Raw genomic sequence first — 26,415 nt, forward strand, 5'->3', positions numbered from 1 at the left:
GGGAGCTCTGCTCAGCCACAAGCCAGGCTGATGGCTGCCAGTACAGCGGTGGTGGTGGGAGCCTCTCCTGCCTCCTCAGCAGCGCTAAGGATGTCTGACTGCAGCTTAGGTCTGCATCCCCCGAGGGCTGCCAGGCTGCCAGAGGGATGTCTGATTGCCATCTTAGCCCCAATCCCCCGGGGAGCGGGCCTAAGCCAGCAGGTGGTCATCCCCTGAGGGGTCCCAGACTGTGAGAGGGCACAGGCCGGGCTGATTTTTTTTTCTAATTATTTTCCTTTCAATGTGCACAAATCTGTGCACCAGGCCACTAGTATATTAATACATAAGATTATATAATCTAAGTGCTCCTACTTAGAAAGTGCTCAACAATACATATTCATTATTAGCAGTAATAGATGACAAAAATATTTAAAATATTTTGCAGCTCCATTTTTAAACAGAAGTCTCAGAAGAGGTGTCCCTCATTTTCCTTTCTTTAAAAAAATGTTTTTTAAATTTATTGATGAGAGAGAGAGAGAGAGAGAGATCGAGATCTGTTGCTCCACTTGTTCAAGCGTTCATTGGTTGTTTCAGACCCAGGACCTTGGGTGTGAGGATGATGCTCTAACCAGTGGTTCTCAACCTTCTGGCCCTTTAAATACAGTTCCTCATGTTGTGACCCAACCATAAAATTATTTTCGTTGCTACTTCATAACTGTAATGTTGCTACTGTTATGAATCGTCATGTAAATATCTGATATGCAGGATGGTCATAGGCGACCCCTGTGAAAGGGTCGTTCAACCGCCAAAGGGGTCGCGACCCACAGGTTGAGAACCGCTGCGAGCTATCCAGCCAGGTCTCATTTTCCTTTTAAAACCATTTTGACACTTTCCTCTGGCAGGTATTCAGGGTCAAATTTCCAATCTTCTTTTCTTTCTCTATATCTCCCTCCTCCCAAATGTCTGTAGTTTTGAAATATTTGTCCCTTACATCTTCCTTCACTCATTCCTTCAACCGCCCAATGAGTACCTTTAAAGCACCTAATTTATGCAACGCACTGATGCTACGAAGATCTTAAAATTAATCAGACACAATCTTGCCCTAAAGAAGCGCAGTCTTCTCTAGCGAATGAACATACAGACACCAGGTTAAACTGGAATCTCAGGTAAACAACAAATAATTCGTTAGAAGTGTGTCCCGTGCAATGGGACACCATGCCTGGGAAGGCCTCTAGTGGAACATAAATGGAAAGAGAACGCACCAAGAGTCGTGGGACTATTTCTTAAAGACGCGGCTTCCATTCTGAGCGGACCGATGCATGAGGAAATGTATGCCCCGTGGTACTGATGTGGGTATCCCAGATGGAGAGCGCCCTCCATGCAGCTACCCTCCCGCCTTCCCACCGTGACCGCAGGGTGTCGCCACAGGCGCCCAGAGAAGCTGCTTCCCAGCCGTCTCCGCCTCCGCGCTTGCGCGGGCAGAGCGGGCGTGTGAGAGTGAGAGCACCGCGAGAGTTCAGAGCTGCTTGCGTTCCCCTAGCGACCGGCCGCGGACCGCAGGCGCGTCTCTCCGGGCGGAGCCCCTCAAGTGGCCTGGCCAGGGTTGGAGCGAGACCCCAGCCGCAGGCCGGGGTGCCTTCCAGGCAGAGGAGACGGATTCAGCGGGGCTCCAGGTAGGCGGCAGTCGGGGGACCGCTGCCTCTCTCCCGCCCGGGAGGAAGGAGGGGGACGCCCCTTCCCGCCGTCCAGGAGCCCCCGTGTTGCTCGTCTCCGTTACGGCTGCTCCTTGACTCCCTCCCTCCCGCCACTCACCATCATCCTGCTGCGTTTACGCCCCAAGAAACTGAGGGGGATTCGGCCTGCAAGACGGAGGTGGGGTGGAGGTGGGGGCGATGCTCCCGGGGTTATTGGACGGGACTGAGACGGGAGTGCCCCCGGCGCCCGGTCGACGAGGGAACCCCAGGGACAGGCCTCTTCTAGAGCCGGTACGGCCTCCCTGGGGAACCTCGCCAGCCTCGGGGGACGCACGGAGCCCGGGAGAGAGCCGCCCTCCCCCAGGAAAGCTATGCCCCTGCGGCGGGGCTTGTCCGTCTGGGGAGCTGGGGAGACGTCTGCTGCTGTTCCCGCCAGGCGCCTCCTCCTCGGCCAGCCTGGCCGCAGGCCCTACCAGGGCTGCCGCAGAGGGACTCCCTGCTGGACCTCGGGCCAGCAGGCCTGAAGGAGGGTGTGAAAGGGGGCGAAGTGGGTGTCGTGGGTAAGGAAGAGGATCAGTGCCCCTCTCCACGGCGTGCGTAGTGTCCGATCGTGTGTGCTCTGTAACCATGTCTCCTTTTGCTTAGACCAAGATTGTTGAAAACCAGACATATGATGAGCGTCTAGAGATTAACGACTCCGAAGAGGTGGCAAATATTTATACTCCAACCCCAAGATACAGAGGTAAGAGAGGAATGAAAAGGAAAGAAAGAAAACGGTCCTCAGAACAAAGAGCAGCTGGACCGATGACTGTCTCCAAGAAGTTTCTGTTTTGTAGTAGCAAATGTCCACGTTCAGAGCCAGGTTTCCTCACTTGCCATTGCTCCTGTGTTGTAACTAGTTAAGGGGGAAGAAAACACAGCCCCCAGGCTTCAGGGTCTTCCTCCAGCCTGATCAGTGTTCCCAACTGCCACTTACTTTAGGCTGCTGCTCTGCTCACCATCTGTCAGGGGCATGGTGTGTGTGTGTTTTAACTTATTAAAACTTTTGCTCATTTTTGAAGATGCTTCAGTAACCTGCCCTTAACCTGCAATCCCAATAAAAATATCAGTGGGATATTTTAAGAGGACCTGACACTGTCATTTATTCAACAATGCATTATATATATACTAGAGGCCCATTGCACGAATCTCTTCGTGCAATAGGCCTTCCCTTCCCCTGGATGCCGGCACCAGTTTTCCTCCGGCACCCGGGACCCAGGCCTTCGCTCTGGCTGGAGCCTTCAGTCTTCGCTCTGCCATTTCGCCCCTACTTATGCAAATTAACCGCCATCTTTGTTGGGTTAATTTGCATATTCTCCTGATTGGCTGGTGAGCGTAGTGGACGGATGATTAATTTACATGTTTGTCTATTATTAGGTAAGATATATATTATATATATATATATATATGTATATATATTGATTTCAGAGAGGAAGGAAGAGGGAGAGAGAGAGATAGAAACATCAGTGATGAGAGAGAATCATAGATCAGCTGCCTCCTGCACACCCCCTATTGGGGATTGAGCCTGCAACCCAGCCATGTGCCCTTGACCGGAATTGAACCTGGGACCTTTCAGTTCGCAGGTCGATGCTCTATCCACTGAGCCAAACCAGCTAGGGCCAGCAATGCATTTTTGAATGCATACTATGCATCAGCCTTATGCTCGGCACTGCACATACAGGTATTAAAAGACATTGATTCTGCCACCCTGAGGCTTGTAATCATGGGAGACATGACAAATGAATAAACGAACATACAAATGTGGTAAATGCATTGATGGAGGCAAAGAGCTTGATGTTAGGGAGAATAATGGTGAGGAGTGGGATCTATTTTTTAAAAACATATATTTTTATTGATTTCAGAGAGGAAAAGAGAGGGAGGGAGAGAGAGAAACGTCAATGATGAGAGAGAATCATTGATCAGCTGCCTCCTGCACGCCCCCTACTGGGGATTGAGCCTGCAACCTGGGCATGTGCTCTTGACCAGAATCGAACCCAGGACCCTTCAGTCTACAGGCTGATGCTCTATCCACTGAGCCAAACCGGCCAGGGCTGGGATCTACTTTTGATAGGGTATCAGGGATGGCCTAATGAGGTGACATTTGAGACTGAAAGATGGGGGGATCCAGACAGTGAGGAAAAGTAGGCCAGGAAAAAAGAACAGCAAATGAAATGTGAAAAGGCCCTGATGCCAGAAAGAAATTGAGTTTGAGGACTTGAAAGGGACCAGCATGAGGCGGGAAGGAGTGATATCAGAATAAACATGCTGGAGGGAGGCGGAGAGAGGCAGCAGCGGCAAGCAGAGCCCTGGAGGCTGTGCTACTGCCCTAGAATGGGTGGAAAGGTGAAAGGAGGAAGCAGTTGGAAGGACTGTTGCAATGGCTGAGTTGAGGTGATAGTGGCTTGTATGTTGTGAGGAAGCTGAGAATAAAGAGAAGAAAAATCACTAAAACTTGTCCGGCCGGTGTGCTCAGTGGTTGAACATCAACCCATGAACCAGGAGGTCATGGTTTCATTCCCAGTCAGGGCACATGTCTGATTTGCGGGCTTGATCCCCAGTGTGGGGGATGTGTAGGAGGCAGCTGATCAGTGATTCTCTCTCATCATTGATGTTTCTGTCTCTCTCCCTTTCCCTGCTTCTCTCTGAAATCAATAAAAAATATTTTAAAAATCACTAAGACTTGATTATGGATTGGATTTGGCTTTTGAGTTAGGAACAAAGGGTGACATTTAGGGTTGTTTGTTTTTTGTGGTAAATGCCGTATACCTAATATAAAATTTACCATTTTAACCCTATTTTAAGTATATAATTCAGTGGCATGAAGTAAATCCATATTGCATAGCTATCTCACTATCTATTTCCAGTTCTTTTGCACCATCCTGAATAGAAACTGTACCCATTAAATAATAACTCCCCATCTCCCTCTACCTCCCAGCTCCTGGTAGCCTCTATTCTTCATTGTCTCTATGAATTTGCCTACTCTAGGTACACATAAGTGGAATCTTACAATATTTGTTCTTTTGCGTCTGGCTTATTTCACTTAGCATAGTGTTTTCAAGATTCATTCATGCTATAGCATGTGTTAGAATATCCTTATTTTTTATGGCTGAATAATATTCCTTTGTCTATATAAACACATTTTGTTTATATATCCATCTGCTGTTAGACATTTACTTTATTTACATCTTTTGGCTATTGTGAATTTGTGAATATGCTGCAATGAATATTAGCGTACATGTATCTGAGTCAATGCTTTTAATCTTTTGGAGATATATATATACCTGGACTCCCAGGTTTTTGACTCAACCATGTTTTTAATCATGCTGGCTGTGGGCATGATAAATTCATTTTCATTTTGAGTAATTCAGTAGGCTGGAAAATGGTGTTTAATAGGCATTTATTTGATTTAGAAATCATGCCAGTTAATATCTTACATCTGGTTAATTATTCAGAATATTTTTATTGCTTTATGGGCACTTATTCAGATTTATTTTTTAAAATATCTTTTTATTGATTTTTAGAGAGAGGAAGGGAGAGAGATAAATAGGAATGTCAATGATAAGAGAGAATTATTGATCGGCTGCCTCCTGCATACCCCCTATTGGGGATCAAGCCCACAACCTGGCATGTGCCCTGACCAGGAATCAAACTGTGACCTCTTGGTTCATGGATCGACACTCAACCACTGAGCCACACGGGTCAGGCTGATTCAGATTTATATTTGTGATTAATATTTGACAGGAGCTGGGTCCGTTTCTTTCATCTAAGTTCTTTCATTTGATCCTTACAACAGTCCTGAGTGAGAGGTATTACGGACCTCGTTCAGAGGTAGGAATACTGAGACCCAGAGAAGGGGTCATTTTGTCCAAGTGATAGAATGTCCTCCAAACTCAGTATTTTGAGTATAAATCCAGTACTCTTTCCACTTTATTAATTACTAACCTCATTTCATCAATGTGTATGTAAACTAATGGCAGATTTTATACTATTTATGTAACAGCAAATAATCAGTTAGTATAATGTCTAACCCAGTGCCTTAAGCACAGAAATGCTTAGTAAATACATGTTTGAATTGAATTGACAGAGCCATGGCTAGGGTTCAGTCTCCTATCTTTTAGCTAGATGCTCATATAAACTGTGGTCAGATTATAAAATATTATAAACTAGAAATTATTTGTCCTTAAAAATTCTTTTAACAATAACCTAAAGGGAAAACTTTTCTTTTAAGGACTTGCTCGTTCTGCCCATCTTCCAAACAAGGCTATGGCTGATAACAGCAGTGATGAGTATGAAGAGGAAAATAACAAGGTGCAGTATAGCCCACAGCTTCTCCTGCTTTGATTGTTTAGTAGTTACAATTGACACCAGTTCAGTAGTAAGCATTTCTTGGATGGTCACCTCCAGTGGTCTGGTGCCTTTGAGCTCATGGAGGATAATCAGGAAGAAAAAAACGTAAGATTTTTGACTCTCCTTTGGAATAAAGACTACTATTACAGCTGACTTTTTAAAAAGATTTTTAGAAATTGAGTTTTAGACAGAAAGGAAGGGAGAGAGAGAAACATTAATCGGCTGCCTCCTGCACTCCCCCTACTGGGAATCGAGCAGGTAACCCTGGGGATGTGCCCTGACTGGGAATCGAAACTGCAACCTTTCTATGTAGGGACAGCGCCCAACCAACTGAGCCACATCAGCCAGGGCTACCGCTGACTTTCTGGTGAGGAATTTCATATAATACAGGCCAGTGTTTGCAAACTTTACTGATCATAAGAATCAACTGGAGACACTTAATTTTTAAAATGCAGATTCCCAGTCCCCATCTAGAAACACCAAATCAGAGTCTTGAAGGTAAAAGCATGGGGGTTTATATTTTTAGCAAGCACTCCAAGTAATTTTCTTTCTTTTCTTTTTTTTAAAATATATTTTTATTGATTTCGGAGAGGAAGGGGAGAGGGAGCGAGAGATAGAAACATCAGTGATGAGAGAGAATCATTGATCGGCTGCCTCCTGTATGCTCCACACTGAGGATCAAACCCACAACCGGGAATTGAACCATGACCTCCTGGTTCATAGGTCAGTGTTCAACCACTGAGCCACGCCAGCCAGGCCCAAGTAATTTTCTTTATAAAGCAAGTTTGGAGTCATTGTTTTAGGCATTTGTTTATTGTCAATATTTTGTGAAAGAGACTTTAATTTTGAAGTCTTAAGACCCAGATGTTACTTTATTGTTGTTCTATGAACTGTTTCTGAGAGAAAGACAGAAAGATGCCTACAGCTCTAAGCCAGGTGAGGCCTGAAAGTTGCGCGTGTGCTCTTTTAGCACCATTGTGTTCAGCCTTAGCCTGTGGTCCACTGGTCACAGGTTAGCTGTCCGTGAGGAGCAAGAGCCTTCACAGCTCTATGAGAGGGAACATTTGAAGCAGCGCAGAAGCTTTGGTGATATAGACTGATTTCGTAAAAGGCCCGAGAGGTGCCATTTTAATGTAGCCCCACTTTGTGAGTAGTGTGCTGTGTTTTTAATAGTGTGCTGTGTTAACATCTAACCCACAGAGTCAGTTTTCAGGTATTTGTATAATGCTATGTTATAAAAAAATATCCAAGGCCATGTATAATAAATCTGTGTTGTGCTGTGACCAAAAGAAGTTTTTGTGTTTGTGTGTGTTTAAATAATTTTTTATTGATTTCAGAGAGGAAGGGAGAGGGAGAGATAGGAACACCAATGATAAGAGAGAATCATTGATCTGCTGCCTCCTGCATGCCCCACACTGAGGATCGAGCCCACAACCCAGCATGTGCCTTGAGCGGGAATTGAACTGTTACCTCCTGGTTCATAGGTTGATGCTCAATCACTAAGCCATGCCAGCTGGGCCCAAAAGCAGTTTTTGATGTCCTTTAATGTGTCACAATTTTATGTGCCAGTAGCTGCTTTACCATGAAAGAAATCTACAATAATAAAAGGATAATGTGCTCGTTAGACCGGACGTCCTTCCGGACAAAGCCGGGGGCCAGAGGGAAGCTACCCAGGTCTCAGGTGCCGGAGGGAAGCCGGTGCCAGCAGCCAGGGGAAGGAAGGCCTACTCTTGCACGCATTTTCATGTATCGGGCCTCTAGTGTTATATAATTTAAAAACTAGAACCAAAATCTATTAACCTTAGTATAAGCCATATAGCATTTGGAAACCAAGCTTTCAAAATCTACTTTTAAAGGGGGCCAGTTGGTCATCCGTCAGGTCCTAAGTGAGGGCACTTTTCAGGCTCCAGGCCACAGAGGCAAAGATATGGACCCCATCCCAACTGCCCCTCCAAGCTCCAAGCACCATCAGACCCCTTCTCATGGCCTTGAGAGGGTGGGATGGTACAGAGAGAACCTGAAGCTCAGAAAGATAGGTTGTAATGCCAATAACAGAAGAGTCTCTTGAGATACAATGCATAGTCGTTGCATTTTTTGTATTTAAAAAATTATTGATTGATTGATCTTAGAAAGAGAGAGACATTGATTTGCTGCTCCACCTATTAGTTCATTCTTATATGCTCCCTGACTGGCAATTGAACCTGCAGCCTGGGTGTATCAGGACGATACTCTAACAACTGATCCACCCAGCCAGGGCCTAATCCTTGCATCTAACTTAAGGGGGAAGGGAAGGGAAATTTGGATCAGTTAGATACCCTTTGAAGAGAATGGAAACAGAATACCTGTAGTCTCTGGAACTGCTGATCAGAATTCAGGCACAGAGTTGGTCATGAACTTTCTTCTTTTGATAGTTACAAGCAGCTTACTCTGGGCAGTCTTGCAAATTAAATACTAGATTTCCTCCTTAGGACCTCTGAATATTAAGATCCCCTAAAGTTTGTCTTCACACTTCACTTTTCCTCATTTCCTTCCAATATAACAATTTAGAGGTGCCTTTCTCCAAAAGTCCCCAAGTTTTAGGGTTGAATCTACTGGGTAGTTTATGCAGAGGTCTCAGGGTCTCCTAAGTAACAGGTCAGATAGATATATATTGGATAAAATTTATGCCTTAACCTCAAGCAGAGAACTAGAATATGGTTATAGAAAGTGGGGACCAGTGTGTAGTCAGCAGGAGCAGATGGTCTCGAGGCCTTTCGGGGACTGCTGCCTTCTCTCTGATGTGGCGCCAGGAAGGAGGGACGGGTTAGAGTCCTGGGAGAAAACGACATGGGTTCACACCCGTTTCCTTACCTGGATCTCTCTCGCCTGCTGTGCCCTCTCCCAGGAGAAGAAGAAGACCTTGCAGCTGACGCCTCAACAAGGCTTTAGTGAAAATGACGATGATGATGATGACTCATCAGAAACGGATTCGGATGAAGATGATGATGATGAAGAGCACGGAGCCCCGCTAGAAGGGTGAGGAAAGCACCTTCTTCAAAACATGGACTAGGAGGGTATCAGTTAAAAGTGAAGTTCCAGCATCTCTTTTGATCTCTATTTAGGATTTCTGTGTGTCTCAGAAACCCAACAGAATGAGTTTTCATTCTTTTCTGATCCACTGCCTCACTGAGTCTCAATGTCACTTGCACTGTCGGAAACATTTGTGGACTCGGGTCATGTGGATTCGCTGAGCAAATCCAAAAGATGGTCCCTGACTTCGGGGAGTTCACATTCTGGGGCAAAATAAAGTTATGTACATACCAAAGCATTTCTATTTAGCAAGGAAGCACACGTGCACAGGAGTAGAAAACTCTAAGCTCAGATCCTTTATGGACAGGTTCTTCAGGGCCCACATGAGGCAAAACGTTCCTGAATGATGCTTAAGTACAAAACCTCTCGCCCTGTTCCAAACCCTGTTGTTAGATTAGTCATGACCCATCCCTATAGGTTTTAATCAAAGTGGATTCTAAGACCCATCCATTTAAAATATAATTACCAGTTAAATAAATGATGATATAACCAGTCAGTGGAACGTTATCTAGCCCTGGAAAACAATGAGGTAGCACTCTTTGCACTGGTAAAGAACAGTCTCCAGGCCCTTGCTGGTGTGGCTCAGTGGCTAGAGCGCCGGCCTGCGGACTGAAGGGTCCCAGGTTTGATTCCACCCAAGGGCACGTACCTCGGTTGCAGGCTCAATCCACAGCCCTGATTGGGCGTGTGCGGGAGGCAACCAATTGATGTATGTGTCTCACATCCATGTTTCTCTCTCTCTGTCTCCCCTCCTCCCTTCCATTCTCTCTAAAAATCATTGGAAAAATATCCTTGGGTGAGGATTAAAAACAAAAAAGAGAACAATTTCCAAGTGATACTATTAAATTTTTAAAAGGTATAGAAGTGTTCATGCTTTGCTACCATGTGTATAAAACAAACATTACATAGACTATGTGTAGGATACACTAGAAATTAATAATAGTGATTACTCTTGGAAGGAGAACTTGGTGGCAAGGGGACAGGTGTGGAAGGGAGACAACTTTTCATTGTATGCATTTTGTACCTTTTATTTTGTATCACATGCATATATCATTTATTAAAGTAGTTAAATAAAAATAAAAATAGTTACCTTACCTTTGCATTATCCACCTGCAGGTTGACATTAATTAAATGAAGCAAATGTTTAATACCATACTAACTTTTCATGCTTCCCAACTTACTTCCCTAATTATAATTAGGGAAATGTAAACTTTAAGTCATTAATCTACTTAATTTTTTATTAAGCAACTCTCCCCAGAACGACTTTATTAATAACTTTCAGGTAATTATATGCTTTGTCAATGTTCATTGCATTTTACTTAATTATAATTAATATATATTCTATTTTTTATTGTATACATTTCATGTGTCAATACAACTATTTTGTTGTTGTTGTTGTTCCTCACCTGAGGATATTTTCCCATTGATATTTAGACAGAGTGGGAAAGGGGGAGAGACAGAGAGAAACATGGATCTGAGAGAGACACATTGATTGGTTGCCTCCTGCACTGCCCAGATTAAGGCCGGGATCCAGTCTGTAACCAAGGTACGTGCCCTTGACTGGAATCAACCCTGGGACCCCTTAGTCCGAGGGCTGACGCTCTATCCACTAAACTAAACCAACTAGAGCCAAGTATTTTTTAGTAACCATGCAATATTCAACTTGAACATACCTAACCATTACTCGACTGTTGGATATTTTGTTTCTAATTTTTTACTTCTATAAATAATACTGTGCGCTCTCCCCCCTCCTGGCGCTCACCCCAAAGTGGGGCTTCCTTTCCCGCGAGGGGGGGTTCCAACCCCGCGGGCGCGGGGCGGTGTTCCAGGCGGGCCGGGCCGCCCCTCCCATGGCGTGACCGCTCCCCGACCCCAGTGCGCCCCAGGCGAAGTCGCGCCGTCAAAAAAAAAAAATAAATAAATAATAATAATAATAATACTGTGAAAAACATCTTTATAAAAATAACTTATTTTCTTGAGGCAAATTATTTTCATGCCAGAAATTAAAATCTCATTCTATCTTTTCTCTTTATCCCTTTCATTCAAAAAGGGGAGGCCCAGCTGATGTGGCTCAGTGGTTGAGCGTTAACCTATGAACCAGGAGTTGACAGTTTGACTCCTGGTCAGGGCACATGCCTAGGTTGCAGGCTCGATTCCCAGTAGGGGGCATGCAGGAGGCAGTTGATCAATGATTCTCTCTCATCAGTGATGTTTCTGCTATATTCTAAAATGTTTAAAAATTATGTTTTGGATTTTCTGCAGCTCTGTTCTTTATTGTCAGAGATAACAAAGCTAATTTTAATAAATTTTATTTATTTATTTTTTTCTTCTTCTTTCAAATATATTTTATTGATTTTTTTTTTTTTTTTTTTTTGGGTCCCCAGTGGCTGGCAGCTGCTGGCCAGGTACTCCCTCCCTTCCCCTGGCCACCTGTCGCCACCGGGACCTCCCTTCCTTTTCCCGGCCAGTCCTGCCCCCTGGTTGAACTCCCAGAAGAACTCCCGGTTGAGGGGACAATTTGCATACTATGCTTTTATTATTTAGGATAGTTTTAAAAATATTTTATTTTTATTGTTCAGAGAGGAAGGAAGTGGGAGAGAGAGAGAAACATCAGTGATGAGAGAGAATCACTGATCGGCTGCCTCCTACACCCCCCGCACTGGGGATCAAATCCACAACTCAGGCATATGCCCCTGACTGGAATCAAACCCATTCTGTAGGCCAATGCTTTATTCACTGAGCCAAAACAGCTAGGGCTAATTTTTTTAAAAAATATATTTTATTGATTTTAGAGAGGATGGGAGAGGGAGATAGAAACATCAATGATGAGAGAGAATCATTGATTGGCTGCCTCCTGCACGCCCCCCTACTGGAGATCAAGCCCGCAACCCCGGCATGTGCCCTTGGCCGGAATCGAACCTGGGACTCTTCAGTCCGCAGGCTGACGCTCTATCCACCGAGCCAAACCAGCTAGGGCCAGCTAGGGCTAATTTTAATAAATTTTAAATTTGCCTTGCAAACCACCCAGGAAAGGCAGATGTGGGTGGAGCATAATCTAGGTTTTGAGTCCAGTGCCCAATGAGTGTAGTAGCACAGGGGCTGAACCAGGGCTGGGCGGCATCTGCTCCTCTCTGGGTGGAATCATATGTTTCTTTCCCCAGGGCCTATGATCCTGCCGATTATGAGCATTTGCCAGTTTCTGCTGAGGTTAAAGAACTCTTCCAATATATAAGTAGGTGAGTATTAGGTCTTCCTACCATAGCCCCCTGGCCCTACCTTGCCCTTTCCTGCCTCTAGTCTGAAACAAGGCCATTCTCCTTAGATTTTTAAAACCTAAATAGTAAAGTAAGTTTCTGTTTCCATCTTCCCTTGGCATTATCTCCTAGGTATACACCTCAGTTGATTGACCTGGACCACAAACTGAAACCTTTCATTCCTGATTTTATCCCAGCTGTTGGGGATATTGATGCATTCTTAAAGGTACAGTCAGAACATCCTAAACATGAGTCCAGAGGTGTTTCTTCTGACACCTCTATTACTCTACCAGTTCCACTAATTTTCTTGACAAGCATTGGCTACCTTGATATATACCCTTCATTTCATTAGAATTCTTAACCTTGCTCTCTACTCCATGTTATATTCATTGCAATTCTGTAGTACTTGATTATCTCATTGTATGTTAAAAATTGTCATATATTTGCCGCCTCATTATCCATGACTTCAGCTTTCTATTTAAGGTCCTGTAGATCATGTATGTTTTCTTTTTCTTTTTCTTTTTTTAAATATATTTTATTGATTTTTTACAGAGAGGAAGGGAGAGGGATAGAGAGTTAGAAACATCAATGAGAGAGAAACATTGATCAGCTGCCTCCTGCACACTCCCTACTGGGGATATGCCCGCAACCAAGGTACATGCCCTCTTAAAATATATTTTATTGATTTTTTACAGAGAGGAAGGGAGAGGGATAGAGAGTTAGAAACATCAATGAGAGAGAAACATTGATCAGCTGCCTCCTGCACACTCCCCACTGGGGATGTGCCCGCAACCAAGGTACATGCCCTTGACCGGAATCGAACCTGGGACCCTTGAATCCGCAGGCTGACGCTCTATCCACTGAGCCAAACTGGTCAGGGCTCATGTATGTTTTCTAGGTAGGATTTTAGTGCAGTATGGCAGACAGGCATGCTTTTTGATACTAGTAGCAGTGATGAAGCAGAATAGTTCTTCCTCTTGAGCTTATTGAAAACAAGATGCATGGCCTTTTTATGTCTCTCTCATTTTTTTCTCTGTTTTCTCACTTTTCTCTTACCCAGGTCCCACGTCCTGATGGGAAGCCTGACAACCTTGGCCTCTTGGTATTAGATGAGCCTTCTACAAAGCAGTCAGACCCTACAGTACTCTCACTCTGGTTAACAGAGAATTCTAAACAGCACAACATCACAGTAAGATGCTAGTATAGTACAGGCCCAACGGGAGAGGGCCAGAGTGGAGGCCTTGTTGGTGTGTATATGGTTGATTTATTGCCTACTAGAAGTGATGGCTGTGGTTTCAGGACAGTCCTATTTTTTACATAACAGTTTTATTGAGATATAATTTACCTACCATAAAATTCACCCTTTAAAATTGTACAGTTTAGTGATTTTTAGTATATTCACAGAACTGTAGAAGCATCATCATCTAAGAACATTTTCATCATTCCAGAAAGAAACCGTGTACCCATTAGTAGTCACTCCTCATTTCCCCCTGCTCCTAGAATCTGGTAACTGCTTCATTTTTTTTTTTAATGGCTGAACACAATTCCGTTGTATGGAAACTTCACATTTTGTTTATCTACTCACCAGTTGTTTCCACTTTTCTTAATTATGCTGCCGTGAAGATGTACAAGTTTCTGCATGGACACATATTGTTATTTCTCTTGGATATATATGTAGGAGTGGGATTACTAGGCCATATGGTATCTGTTTAGTATTTTGAGGAACTGCCAAACTGTTTTCCAAAGTGGCTGAATCATTTTACAATGCTACCAGTGATGAATGAAAGTTACAATTTCTCCACATCCTCATCAGCACGTGCTACTCTCTTTTTCACTGTAGCTATCCCAGTAGGTGTGAAATGATGTGTTATTATGGTCAGTCCTATCTTATTGACCTTCTCCTTTCCCAGGGCTCTAGAAAGTTTTATCAGGGTTTTCTATAATCTTCATTTGGCTGCCATGAAGCCTCCCTTTTCATCAGCTACTTTGTGTGTGAAATAGCAGCAGCATATGATGAGTCACTCTGTGAAAACGAGAGCTACTTCAGTGCCACGTGTCAGGCTTTCCCCTTGATTTTCTAGCAACACATGAAAGTAAAGAGCCTGGAAGATGCAGAAAAGAATCCCAAAGCCATTGACACATGGATTGAGAGCATCTCTGAGTTGCATCGTTCTAAGCCCCCTGCAACTGTACACTATACCAGGTAAGAAATGCTACCTTCTTCACCACTGTAACCCATGGCAACCTTCACCATGTGGAAACCCATTGCTTTTGAGAAGAGGGCCCAAAGGCTGGGGACATATTTGATCAACCTGAGGTCCTATAGATCATGGCAGCTACTGGCTGAGATTGCAGACAGAGATTGTGATTTATCTGGTATTACTTAGCCAGCTTCTCCAAACCCCAGGTCCAGGGTAGGTTTGATATGCCCAGTCTGTGTTCTCTGGAAATCCTAATGTGCCAGATCGAGGACCTCTCTTCATCCTAAATATCCTGACCCAGAGATTGCTGATGTCACTTGTCCATGTTTTTTGTTCATATTTACCTCTCTACTCTTAGACCCATGCCTGATATTGACACACTGATGCAGGAATGGTCCCCAGAGTTTGAGGAGCTTTTGGGCAAGGTGAGTGGAAGGTAGCAGGAGCTAAGAAAGTATGGCATTCACTCTAGGGCCCAGTGTATTCTCTCTTCCTATATCATTATCATTATTAGCTTATTAATTGAGGTAAATTACATAATCAGAAAGGTACACATACTAATTTTCACAGCTGAACACCTATGTGTAAATCAACACATTAGATAAAAAAGCAGAACATTGCTAGCAACCTAGAATTCCCCTCATGCTCAGACATCCCAACATAACCACTATCCTGATTTCTTTTTTCTCTTCCTTTCTTTTTCTTTTCTGTCTTTTTTCTTCCTAATTTCTAATTCCATAGATTAGGTTTGCCTATTTTGTATTTTATCTAAATGTAATTGAACTCTTTTGTGTCCTATTTCTTTTGCTCATCTATATTGTTCATCCATGTGAAGATTCATCAATATTGTTTCCTACATTGTTGTCCTTTTTTTCTCATTACTGCATGATACTACATTGTTTGAATATGTGACAGTTTACTTATCCATTCTATGGTAGCCATTTGGATAGTTTCCAGTTTTGGGATATTATAAATGAAATATTATTACAATATTATGTTAATATTTCTAAGAACATTGTAACATATACCTATAAACATGTATATATATTTCCTGTATTATTACTTTAGACTCTACTTTTCCACAGAGATATTTATGCTATTCTTAAGTACCCCAAATTTCAAAAATACAGGAATAGAACAATCAGACTGCAGGCAGAGGCAGATCTCTGGAGGCTTTGAGTCTTTGCCTGATCTCCTTCTGGGCTCAGGGATAGGAAAAGCAGAGCCTGGTGCATACCTTGGTCCTTTCCAAAAGCACCCAGCCCCAGCAGAGGGAGCCACAAGCTGTGGATTGCTGATAGCTCCAAACAGGGGACTCAGGGCCAATCAGAAACAGTGTCTGACATTGTTCTGGGCTAGAGATTGGGCATTGTAGCAGATCTACCTAATACATAGATACAAATTCAAACAGACAGCCAAAATGGGGAGACAAAAAAACAACCCTCAAATGAAAGAACAAGAGAATTCTCCAGAAGAAGCACTAAACGAAATGAAGATAAGAAACTTATCAGGGTATCTGTTTTGTGTGTGTTTTTAACCGGGATATGACGCACTAAAGGACCCGACGGAAATAGAACTGAAAGCGTTCTAAAATGGCGAACCGCACGGTGAAGGATGCCCACAGCATTCACGGCACCAACCCGCAGTATCTGGTGGAGAAGATCATTCGGACTCGAATCTATGAGTCCAAGTACTGGAAAGAGGAGTGCTTTGGCCTTACGGCTGAACTTGTAGTTGATAAAGCCATGGAGTTAAGGTTTGTTGGTGGCGTCTATGGTGGCAACATACAGCCAACTCCCTTTCTGTGTTTGACCTTGAAGATGCTTCAGATTCAACCAGAGAAGGATATCATTGTTGAGTTTATAAAAAATGAAGATTTCAAGTATGTACGCATGTTGGGAGCACTTTATATGAGGCTGACAGGTACTGCAATTGATTGCTACAAATACTTGGAGCCTCTGTACAATGATTATAGAAAAATTAAGAGCCAGAACCGAAATGGAGAGTTTGAACTGATGCACGTAGATGAGTTCATTGATGAACTACTACTACACAGTGAGAGAGTCTGTGATATCATTCTGCCCCGGCTACAGGTAAGAGATAAAAGTCTCATATGTGAGTCACTCCCCCCTAATAGAGGACATGGATGATGTCGAGTCCAGTGAGGAAGAGGAAGAAGAGGATGAGAAGTTGGAGAGAGTACCATCACCTGATCACCGCCGGAGAAGCTACCGAGACTTGGACAAGCCCCGTCGCTCTCCCACACTGCGCTACAGGAGAAGTAGGAGCTGGTCTCCCAGAAGGCGGAGTCAGTCTCCAAAAAGGAGGAGCCCTTCCCCTCGCCGAGGGAGGCATCGGAGCAGGTCCCGAGATAGACGGCACAGATCCCGCTCCAAGTCCCCAGGTCATCACCGTAGTCATAGACACAGGAGCCACTCAAAATCTCCTGAAAGATCTAAGAAAAGCCACAAGAAGAGCTGGAGAGGAAATGAGTAATGGACTCAGTTTAGGTTTAGTCCAAAGAGCCTCCTGCAAATATGAAGTCATCTCTCTATGTGGAAGGACTAAGATCTACTCCCACGGCAGCTATAAGAATATTTTAGGGTGTTTTTGTTTTTTAACCTTACAGTAGAGTAGTGACCTTGGAATGGAGATAACAAACGCCCTAACCTTTGGAATAGAATGGAATCCATACTTGAGGGATAATGCTCCCCAAGGGCTGCTTTTGATCCCTTGTACAACAAACACTGAGGATTTGGGAAGTGGAGGGTATGTATGACAAGGAGAGGATATGGCGGCCTAGTGATCCTTTTGTTATTAAATTTAACATTCCAAAAAAAAGAAAGAAACTTATCAGATAGAGAGTTCAGAATAATAATGGCAAAGATGCTCAACAGCATGAGGAAAGGTATAGCAATTGTGAAAAAAGACCAGAGGTCTTTAATCTGGCACATTAGGATTTCAGGAGAACACAGACTGGGCAAACCAAACTTACACGGGGTCTTGAAAATGAAGAATGAGATAGCACTAATAACATTGGAGCTTGGCCAACATGGCTCAGTGGTTGAGTGTCAACCTATGAACTAGGAGGTTACAATTCAATTCCTGGTCAGGGTGCATGCCCAGGTTGCAGGCTCAATCCTCAATAGGGAGTGTGCAAGAGGCGGCCAATCAATGACACTCTCACATCGATGTTTCTATCTCCCTCTCTCTCTGAAATCAATAAAAATATATTTTTAAAAAAAGAACACATTGGAAGGAATACACAACAGATTAGGAGAAACTGAGGATTGGATCAGTAAATTAGAAGACAGGGAAGAGGTGGTTAGGGGCAATCAGGCAGGCAGAGGCGGTTAGGGGCGATGAGGCAGGCAGGCAGAGGTGGTTAGGGGTCATCAGGCAGGCAGGCAAGCAGTTAGGGGCAATCAGGCAGGCAAGCAGGGACGATCAGGCAGGCAGGCAGAGTGGTTAGGGGCGATCAGGCAGCCAGGCAGAGGGAGGGTTTAGGGGTGATGAGGCAGGCAGGCAGAGTGGTTAGTGGTGAGCAGGCAGGTAGGCAGGCAAGTGGTTAGAGCCAGTGGTCCTGGATTGTGAGGGGGATGTCCTACTGCCAGTTTGGGTCCTGCGGGATTGGGCCTAAACTGGCAGTCGGACATCCCCCGAGGGGTCCCGGATTGCGAGAGGGTGCAGGCTGGACTGAGGGACCCCCCCTCCTTCGTGCACGAATTTCGTGCACCGGGCCTCTAGTATTCGTATAATAGGTATGCCAGAAGGAGAGAAAAGTGAGCAAGAGATAAAGAATGTGTTTGAAGAAATAATGGCAGAAAACTTCCCTAACATGGTGAAGGAAAAAGTCACACAAGTTTAGGAGGCACAGAGAGTCCCAAGCAAAAAGAATCCAAACAGGCCCACACCCAGGCACATCATAATTAAAATTCCAAAAATTAAAGACAGAGAATCTTAAAGGCAGAAGAGAAAAGTAATTTGTTATCTACAAAGGAACTCCATAAGGCTGTCAGCTGATTTCTCATGAGAAACTCTACAGGCCAGAAGGGACTGGCACGGTGTACTCAAGATAATGAAAGCAAGGATCTGAAACTAAGATTACTATATCCAGCAAGGCTGTCATTCAAAAATAGATGGTGAAATAAGAGCTTCCCAGACAAAAAAAGGCTAAAGGAGTTTATCACAACTAAACCAGCACTGCAAGAAATTCTAAAGGGACTGCTGTAATGAGAAGAAGAAATAGAGCCCTAGCCAGTTTGACTCAGTGGATAGAGCATCGGCCTGTGGACCTAAGGGTTCCAGGTTCAATTCTGGTCAAGGGCATGTACCTCAGTTGCAAGCTCCTCCTGGCCCTGGTCAGGGCATGTGCAGGAGGCAACCAATCGATGTGTTTCTCTCACATTGATATTTTTCTCTTTCCCTCTCTCTTCCACTCTCTTTCTCTAAAAATTAATGGAAAAATATCCTCGGGTGAGGATTAGCAAAATAAATAAAATAGAATCTTAAAAAAGAGATAGAGGTAGATATAAACAAGTGGAAGAATATACTGTGTTCATAGATTGGAATAATTAACATAATTAAAATGTCTATACTACCCAAAGCAATCTACAGATTCAACACAATTCCTATTATAATACCAATGGCATACTTCACAGAGCTAGAACAAATATTCCAAAAATTTATATGGAACCATAAAAGACCCCATATAACTGCAGCAATCTTAAAGAAGAATGAAGTAGGAGGGATCACAATACCATATAGCAAACTATACTACAAAGCCATTATAACCAAAATAGCCTGGTACTGGCACAAGAACAGGCATATAGACAAATAGATCACAACAGAGACCACAGAAATTGGCCCACACCATTGCAGTCAATTAATATTTGACAAAGGAGGCAAGAACAAACAAGTAAAGACAGTCTCTTCAAAAAATGGTGCTGGGAAAACTGGACAGACACATTCAAAAAATGAAGCCAGACCATCATCTTGCACCAGACACAAGAATAAACTCAAGGTGCATAAAAGACCTAAATGTGAGGCATGAAACCATAAAAGTCTTAGAAGAAAATATAGACAGTAAAATCTCAGACATCTCACATAGCAATATGTTTATGGATATATCTCCTAGGGCAGCAGTTGCCAACCAGTGGTCTGTGAGGTCCAAAAGGTTGGCAACCGCTGGTTTAAGGAAACCTTTGAAGCAGCGGTCACCAAACGGTGGTCTGCACACCACTAGTGGTCCGTGAGATCTGAAAGGTTGGTGACCGCTGTCCTAGGGCAAAGGAAACTAAGGAAAAAATAAACAAATGGGACTACATCAAAATAAGTTTCTGCACAGCAAAAAAACACAAACCATTAAATTGAAAAGGGAACCCACTGAATGGGAGAACATATTTGTCAATGATACATTTGCTAAAGGGTTAATACTCAAAATATATAAAGTATTCATACAACTCAACAAAAAGAAGACAAACAATCCAATTAAACAATGGGCAGAAGACCTGAATAGACATTTCTCCAAAGAGGACATACAAATGCCAAGAGACACGTGAAAAAGTGCTAAAAGTCACTAATCAGAGAAATGCAAATTAAAACCACAATGAGATACCACCTCACACCGGTCAGAATGGCTATCATAAAAAAAAATTAACAAGTGCTGGTGAGGATGTGGAGAAAAAGGAACACTAGTTCACTGCTGGTGGGAATACAGATTGGTGCAACCACTATGGAAAACAGTATGGAGTTTCCTCAAAAAATTAAAAATGCAACACCATTTTAAATTTGATCCAGTGATCCCAATTCTGGGAATATATCCTAAAAACCACAAAACACCAAACAAAGAATATGTGCACCCCTATGTTCATAGCAGCATTATTTACAATAGCTAAGATTTGGAAACAGCCCAAGTGCCCATCAGCAGATGAATGGATAAGGAAGCTGTGGGACACTTACACCATGGAATACTGAGCAGCTGTAAAAAAGAGGGATCTCTTACCCTTTGGGACAGCATGGAGGGACCTGGAGACTATTATGCTAAGTGGAATAAGCCAAACTGAGAAAGACAAATGTCACATGATCTCACTTATTTGTGGAATCGAATGAACAAAATGAATTGACCAACAAAATAAGACCTGAAGCAGGGAGGCATGGAGCAGACTGACATACCTCGATGTGGGGTTGGGGGGATAATAAGAGATAAACCAAAGAACTTCTGTACTTTCATGCACAGCCCATGGACCCGGGCAATAGGGTGGTGAAGACCTGGGGGTGGGTAGGGGCTGGGAGGAGGGGCATAAGGAAGATATCAGTAATACTGTTAACAATTAAAAATATATTTTTTAAAACCCTGCAACCCAGGTACATGTGTTTCACCAGGAATTGAACCCGAGACCCTTTGATGTGAGGGCCAGTGCTCCAACTACTGAGTAATGCCAGCCTGGGCTGACACCTTGATCTTAAATTTCTAACCTCCAAACTGAGAAGATAAATTTCTCTTTTTTTAAGCCACCCAGTTTGTGATATTTCGTAATGGCAACCCTAGCACACTAATAATACATCACCAAGAATTTAAATGACCAAGTATTTTTAACCCACAGATAAATGCCTACCAATAAGAATAGAAAATAATCACTTTAGGAATCTTGCAAATAATTTACTAGAAAATCATAAACTGATTCTATACATAGTAGCAAATAGAATGACCAATGGGTCTGGATGCTTTAATGACTACACCATGGTTGAATTGACTGCTTCCAAACTGGACCACATTCACAGTTATCATGCTAATCACTATCCATGGATTGGGACTAAGCCCAGAAGAGACACAGGGAACCACACTTCCTCTGGGCACCACACTACCTCTAGTCTTGGCCTGATGGGGCTTTCTGCTTCCGAAGAGATACTTAGGGGCATCTGTTCTATTTCTACTTAAAAAGAACATACAGTGGAGTCAAGACAGTCTCTTCAATAAATAGTGTTGGGAAAATTGGACAGATACATGCAAAAAAATGAAACTAGACCACCAGCTTACACCATTCACAATAATAAACTCACAATGGATAAAAGACTTAAATGTAGCCGAAACCGGTTTGGCTCAGTGGATAGAGCGTCGGCCTGCGGACTGAAAGGTCCCAGGTTCAATTCCGGTCAAGGGCATGTACCTGTGTTGCAGGCACAATCCCCAGTGGGAGATGTGCAGGAAGCGGCTGATTGATGTTTCTCTCTCATCAATGTTTCTAACTCTCTATCTCTCTCCCTTCCTCTCTGCAAAAAATCAATAAAATATATTTAAAAAAAAAAAGACTTAAATGTAAGCCAGGAAACCATAAAAATCCTACACAGCAAAATCTCAGACATCTCCCACGGCAGTATGTGTATGGATACATCTCCTAGGCCAGGGGTGGGCAAACTTTTTGACTCGAGGGCCACAATGGGTTCTTAAACTGGACCGGAGGCCGGAACAAAAGCATGGATGGAGTGTTTGTGTGAACTAATATAAATTCAAAGTAAACATCATTACATAAAAGGGTGCAAAATCTCAGACATCTCTCATAGCAATATATTTGTGGATACATCTCCAAGGGCAGTGGTCAGCAAACTGCAGCTCGGCAAACTGCAGCTCGCGAGCCACATGCGGCTCTTTGGCCCCTTGAGTGTGGCTCTTCCACAAAATACCGGCTCTTCCTTCCACAAAATACCTGCTTCTGTGCATGGGCCACGAAGTTTCAATCGCACTGTACATGCATGCCCGCACATGGTATTTTGTGGAAGAGCCACACTCAAAGGGGCCAAAGAGCCGCATGTGGCTCGCGAGCCGCAGTTTGCCGACCACGGTCCTAGGGCAAAGAAACTAAGGAGAAAACAAACAAACGGGACCACATCAAAATAAAAGGCTTCTGCACAGCAAAAGAAACCATCAACAAAACAAAAAGGGAGCCCACTGTATGGGAGAACATATTTGGCAATGATACATCTGATAAAGGGTTAATATCCAAAATATATAAGGAACTCATACAACTTAACAAAAGGAAGACAAGCCAATTAAAGAATGGATAAAGGACCTAGAGAGACACTTCTCCAAAGTGGACATACAGAAGGCCAAGAGACATGAAAAATGCTCAAAGTCACTGATCATCAGAGAGATGCAAATCAAAACCACAATGAGGTATCACCTCACACCTGTCAGAACGGCTACCAGCAACAACAAGTGCTGATGAGGATGCGGAGAAAAGCGAACCCTAGTACACTGCTGGTGGGAATGCAGACTGGTGCAGCCACTGAGGAGAACAGTATGGAGTTTCCTCAAAAATTAAATATGGAACTGCCATTTGACCCAGTGATGCCACTTCTAGGAATATATCCTAAGAAACCCAAAACACCAATCAGAAAGAATGTATGCACCCTTATGTTCATAGCAGCACAATTTACAATAGCTAAGATCTGGAAACAGCCCAAGTGCCCATCAGTGGATGAGTGGATAAAAAAGTTGTGGTACATTTATCTCATGGAATACTATGCAGCAGTAACAATGAAGGATCTCTTACCCTTTGAGACAGCATGGTGGGGCCTGGAGAGTATCATGCTGAGTGAAATAAGCCAGTCAGCGAAAGACAAGTGTTACATGATGTCACTCATATGTGGAATCTAATGAACAAATAATCTGATGAACAAAATAGATCCAGAGACATAGAAGCATAGAACACATTAGAAATCTCAGAGGGAAGGTGGGGGTGGGTGGGAAGAGATCAACCAAAACTTGTATGCATCTATGCATAACCCACGGATACAGACAGTAGGGTGGTGAAGGCCTGGGGCAGGGTGCGGGGGCGGGCTAGAAGGGTCAGTGGGGAGGAAAGGGGGACATACGTAATACTTTCAACAATAAAGATTTCACTTAAAAATACAGGCATAAATTTAATAAGAAATTGGTAATATTTAAAAAAATTATAAAATGGTAATGAAAGGCAAACACAAGATCTGGATGGCTGAGGAGGACCCATGACCCTTTGGTCCAAAGGCCAACACTAACCACTGAGTAACTGGTCAGGGATTAAGAAGCTAATGGTTTTTAGATTTACAGTATAACTTGTTTACATCCAGAGCCTGTCACCTGAGATGTCATGTCCAGTTTTTCTGTTCCTTTGGTGGCCAAGGACCATGAGGCCTTTTAATGCCAAGTAATTATTAATATTTGGACATAGCATAGTACCATTTTCTTTTACACAAATACACACAGGAGGGTAGCATGGCAGTATATTTTACTTAGAAATCTTTTGGTTCTATTAGATTGTGTGCTACTTTGGTGGTTAATGAATAGGCCCAATTCCATTTTACTGATCAGAGAAAAAAACAAGCATATTGTATTATTCCCTGGGGCTGCCATAACAAAGTACCACAGCCTGTGGCTTAAGCAACAGATATGTATTTTATTTTCTCACACTTCCAGAGGCTTGGCATCTGAAAGCAAGTTGTTGGCACAGTTGGTTTTTCCCAGAACCTTTCTTTTTTTTTTTTTTTTTTAAATATATTTTATTGATTTTTTACAGAGAGGAAGGGAGAGGGATAGAGAGTTAGAAACATCGATGAGAGAGAAACATCGATCAGCCGCCTCCTGCACACTCCCCACTGGGGATGTGCCTGCAACCAAGGTACATGCCCTTGACTGGAATCGAACCTGGGACCCTTGAGTCCGCAGGCCGATGCTCTATCCGCTGAGCCAAACCGGTTAGGGCCCCAGAACCTTTCTTATTGGCCATCTCCCTGTATCTTCACAGGGTCTGCCCTCTGTATGTGTCCGTGCCTTTATTTCCTTTTTTAATAAGGACACCAGTCATACTGGCTTGGGGTCCATCCTAATGATTAATTATCTCCTTTAAGACTGTATCTCTAATACAGTCATGTTCTGAGGTGCTGGGGGTTAGGATTTCAACATATGGATTTGGGTGGGGGGGACTCCGTTTAGCCCATAATACATGTGACTATGGTAACAGCTCTTAGAGAGAGTCAGCTTTTGACCTTGGCCCCTCCTTTGCCCCTCCCAGGTGAGCCTGCCCACGGCCGAGATCGACTGTAGCCTGGCGGCGTACATCGACATGATCTGCGGTAAGCTCTCCCAGCCCTTCCTTGTCCCGACCCGGGAGAAATGCATGAAGGGCCGTGTTGGGGCTTGTGCCACTACCTGCTGGATATTTCACTCCCAAAGCCACGGAAACACATCCCGTCGGAGGGGATCGGCTCTCCTCAGCAGGTGCCCCATAAGTCCTAGATTTTTGTGTGGTTCTGCTCATGGGAGGTCTTGGTTTCAGCCATCCTAGACATTCCTATCTACAAGAGTCGGATCCAGTCTCTCCACCTGCTCTTTTCCCTCTACTCCGAATTCAAGAACTCGCAGGTGAGTCCAGCACGAGGGATGGACTTGCAGTGAGGGCTGCTGCCGTCTCACTGTTCTGAGTCGGCTCTGATTGTGTCCTGGGACCAGGGAGGCTGTCTCTGCCCGTCCCCGTTACCCTTCCCCACAGCAGGCTGGCAGGGCTTCTAAGGAAGAGGGAGGGGAGGAGAGGTGGGCCTTCACTGAGGTTACAGAGGGCACTCATTCTTACAGGAGAGCCAAGTCGCCTATTGAACAGAAGCAGGAAGGAAAGGAAAAAGGGGTTTATTTTTATAGGAAGCAGGACAAATTTCTAGCTGTTTTTCAAAGACAACACCAAGGAATTGTTTTGAAAGTACAGTTGGGAGAAAATTGGAGCTTAAAGGGTTATAAAGAGGTTAGTTCTTGCCGAAACCGGTTTGGCTCAGTGGATAGAGCGTCGGCCTGCGGACTGAAGGGTCCCGGGTTCGATTCCGGTCAAGGGCATGTACCTTGGTTGCGGGCACATCCCCAGTGGGGGATGTGCAGGAGGCGGCTGATCGATGTTTCTCTCTCATCGATGTTTCTGACTCTCTATCTCTCTCCCTTCCTCTCTGTAAAAAATCAATAAAAATATATTTAAAAAAAAATAAAGAGGTTAATTCTTGCTAAAATGTAGCAACTAGCATATTCCAAACACTCCATGTTCCCTCTCTTTCCTCACAGCATTTTAAAGCTCTAGCTGAAGGCAAGAAAGCATTCACCCCTCCATCCAAGCCCACCTCCCAAGCTGGAGACGCAGAGACAATAACCTTCAGCTGAGGCACCTCCCGCGCACTTTGTCTCAAGGCCGAGCTGCTCCTCCAGCCCAGCGGAGGGGACGCTGTCGTCGGGCACCTGGCTCCTGGCCTGTGTCATCTGGACTCGGGCAGTGTATGCCCTGCCACCCTCCCTGCCAGGAAGCCCTGCACACTCGCTTCCTTCCTATGGGAGCTTGTACCTCTACCGCCTGGGGGATTTGATTAGACAAACTGGAATTTCTGGGACCCTGGGATGCTCAGGTTAGAAGAAAAGTTAAAAGATGTTCTTACAGCAATGGAATTATTTTCTTTCATTCTTAAGTGAGTTGGCAAAGATTTTACAAATAAAATGCTCTTATCTTTCAGGTTACCCTGCTGTTCTATCTATAATACGAGAAAGAAAAGGCAGACTGAGCATAAAGCAGAGATAAGGAATTTGGCCTAGTGATAGGCTTTCAGTGAATAATAGTTTAAGCAAAACAACTTTGTGGGATAAAATCAGCCACCAGTCCTCCAAGGTTGGCAGTGGCGGGGACCCATTTTTCTCCCAGAGCTCATGTTCCTGTGGGTCACTCTCCAGGGAATGTTGCTGCCTTAGGTCCACCTGCCTGACTAGCTCCAGGCCTGCTTGGCTGTGCCTTAGGAGCCTAGCTGTGCAGGAGTCCAGGGGAGAGATCA

At 43.9% G+C, this 26,415-nt stretch overlaps 1 protein-coding gene and 1 pseudogene across 2 annotated transcripts; both read left to right on the forward strand.

The window, feature by feature from the left end:
* The first annotated feature begins 1,457 nt into the window (after nt 1–1,457).
* Nucleotides 1,458–26,107, forward strand: IFT46 (intraflagellar transport 46). Of its 2 annotated transcripts, none has more exons than XM_005856781.2 (12): nt 1,458–1,652; nt 2,319–2,415; nt 5,941–6,020; nt 8,944–9,074; nt 12,290–12,364; nt 12,515–12,608; nt 13,443–13,571; nt 14,464–14,585; nt 14,942–15,008; nt 24,633–24,693; nt 24,897–24,982; nt 25,664–26,107. In XM_005856781.2, the coding sequence occupies exons 3-12, from the start codon at nt 5,976–5,978 to the stop codon at nt 25,757–25,759; spliced, it is 906 nt and encodes a 301-aa protein (XP_005856843.1). In that variant the 5' UTR covers nt 1,458–1,652; nt 2,319–2,415; nt 5,941–5,975; the 3' UTR covers nt 25,760–26,107. The 2 variants fall into 2 exon arrangements, with proteins under 2 accessions (XP_005856843.1, XP_014394540.1); XM_014539054.1 differs by lacking the exon at nt 1,458–1,652 and adding an exon at nt 1,705–1,851.
* LOC102262208 lies at nt 15,708–17,197 on the forward strand (annotated as a pseudogene).
* Nucleotides 26,108–26,415: the final 308 nt, after the last annotated feature.

Source organism: Myotis brandtii, unplaced genomic scaffold, assembly GCF_000412655.1.
Source record: "Myotis brandtii unplaced genomic scaffold, ASM41265v1 scaffold105, whole genome shotgun sequence".
Taxonomy (NCBI): domain Eukaryota; kingdom Metazoa; phylum Chordata; class Mammalia; order Chiroptera; family Vespertilionidae; genus Myotis; species Myotis brandtii.

Coding starts and splice junctions, on each gene's coding strand:
- IFT46 (XM_005856781.2), top strand. CDS start 5,976: ATGGCTGATAACAGCAGTGATGAGTATGAAGAGGAAAATAACAAG. Junction 13,572..14,463: donor CTAAACAGCACAACATCACA/GTAAGATGCTAG, acceptor TTGATTTTCTAG/CAACACATGAAAGTAAAGAG. Junction 15,009..24,632: donor TTGAGGAGCTTTTGGGCAAG/GTGAGTGGAAGG, acceptor TGCCCCTCCCAG/GTGAGCCTGCCCACGGCCGA.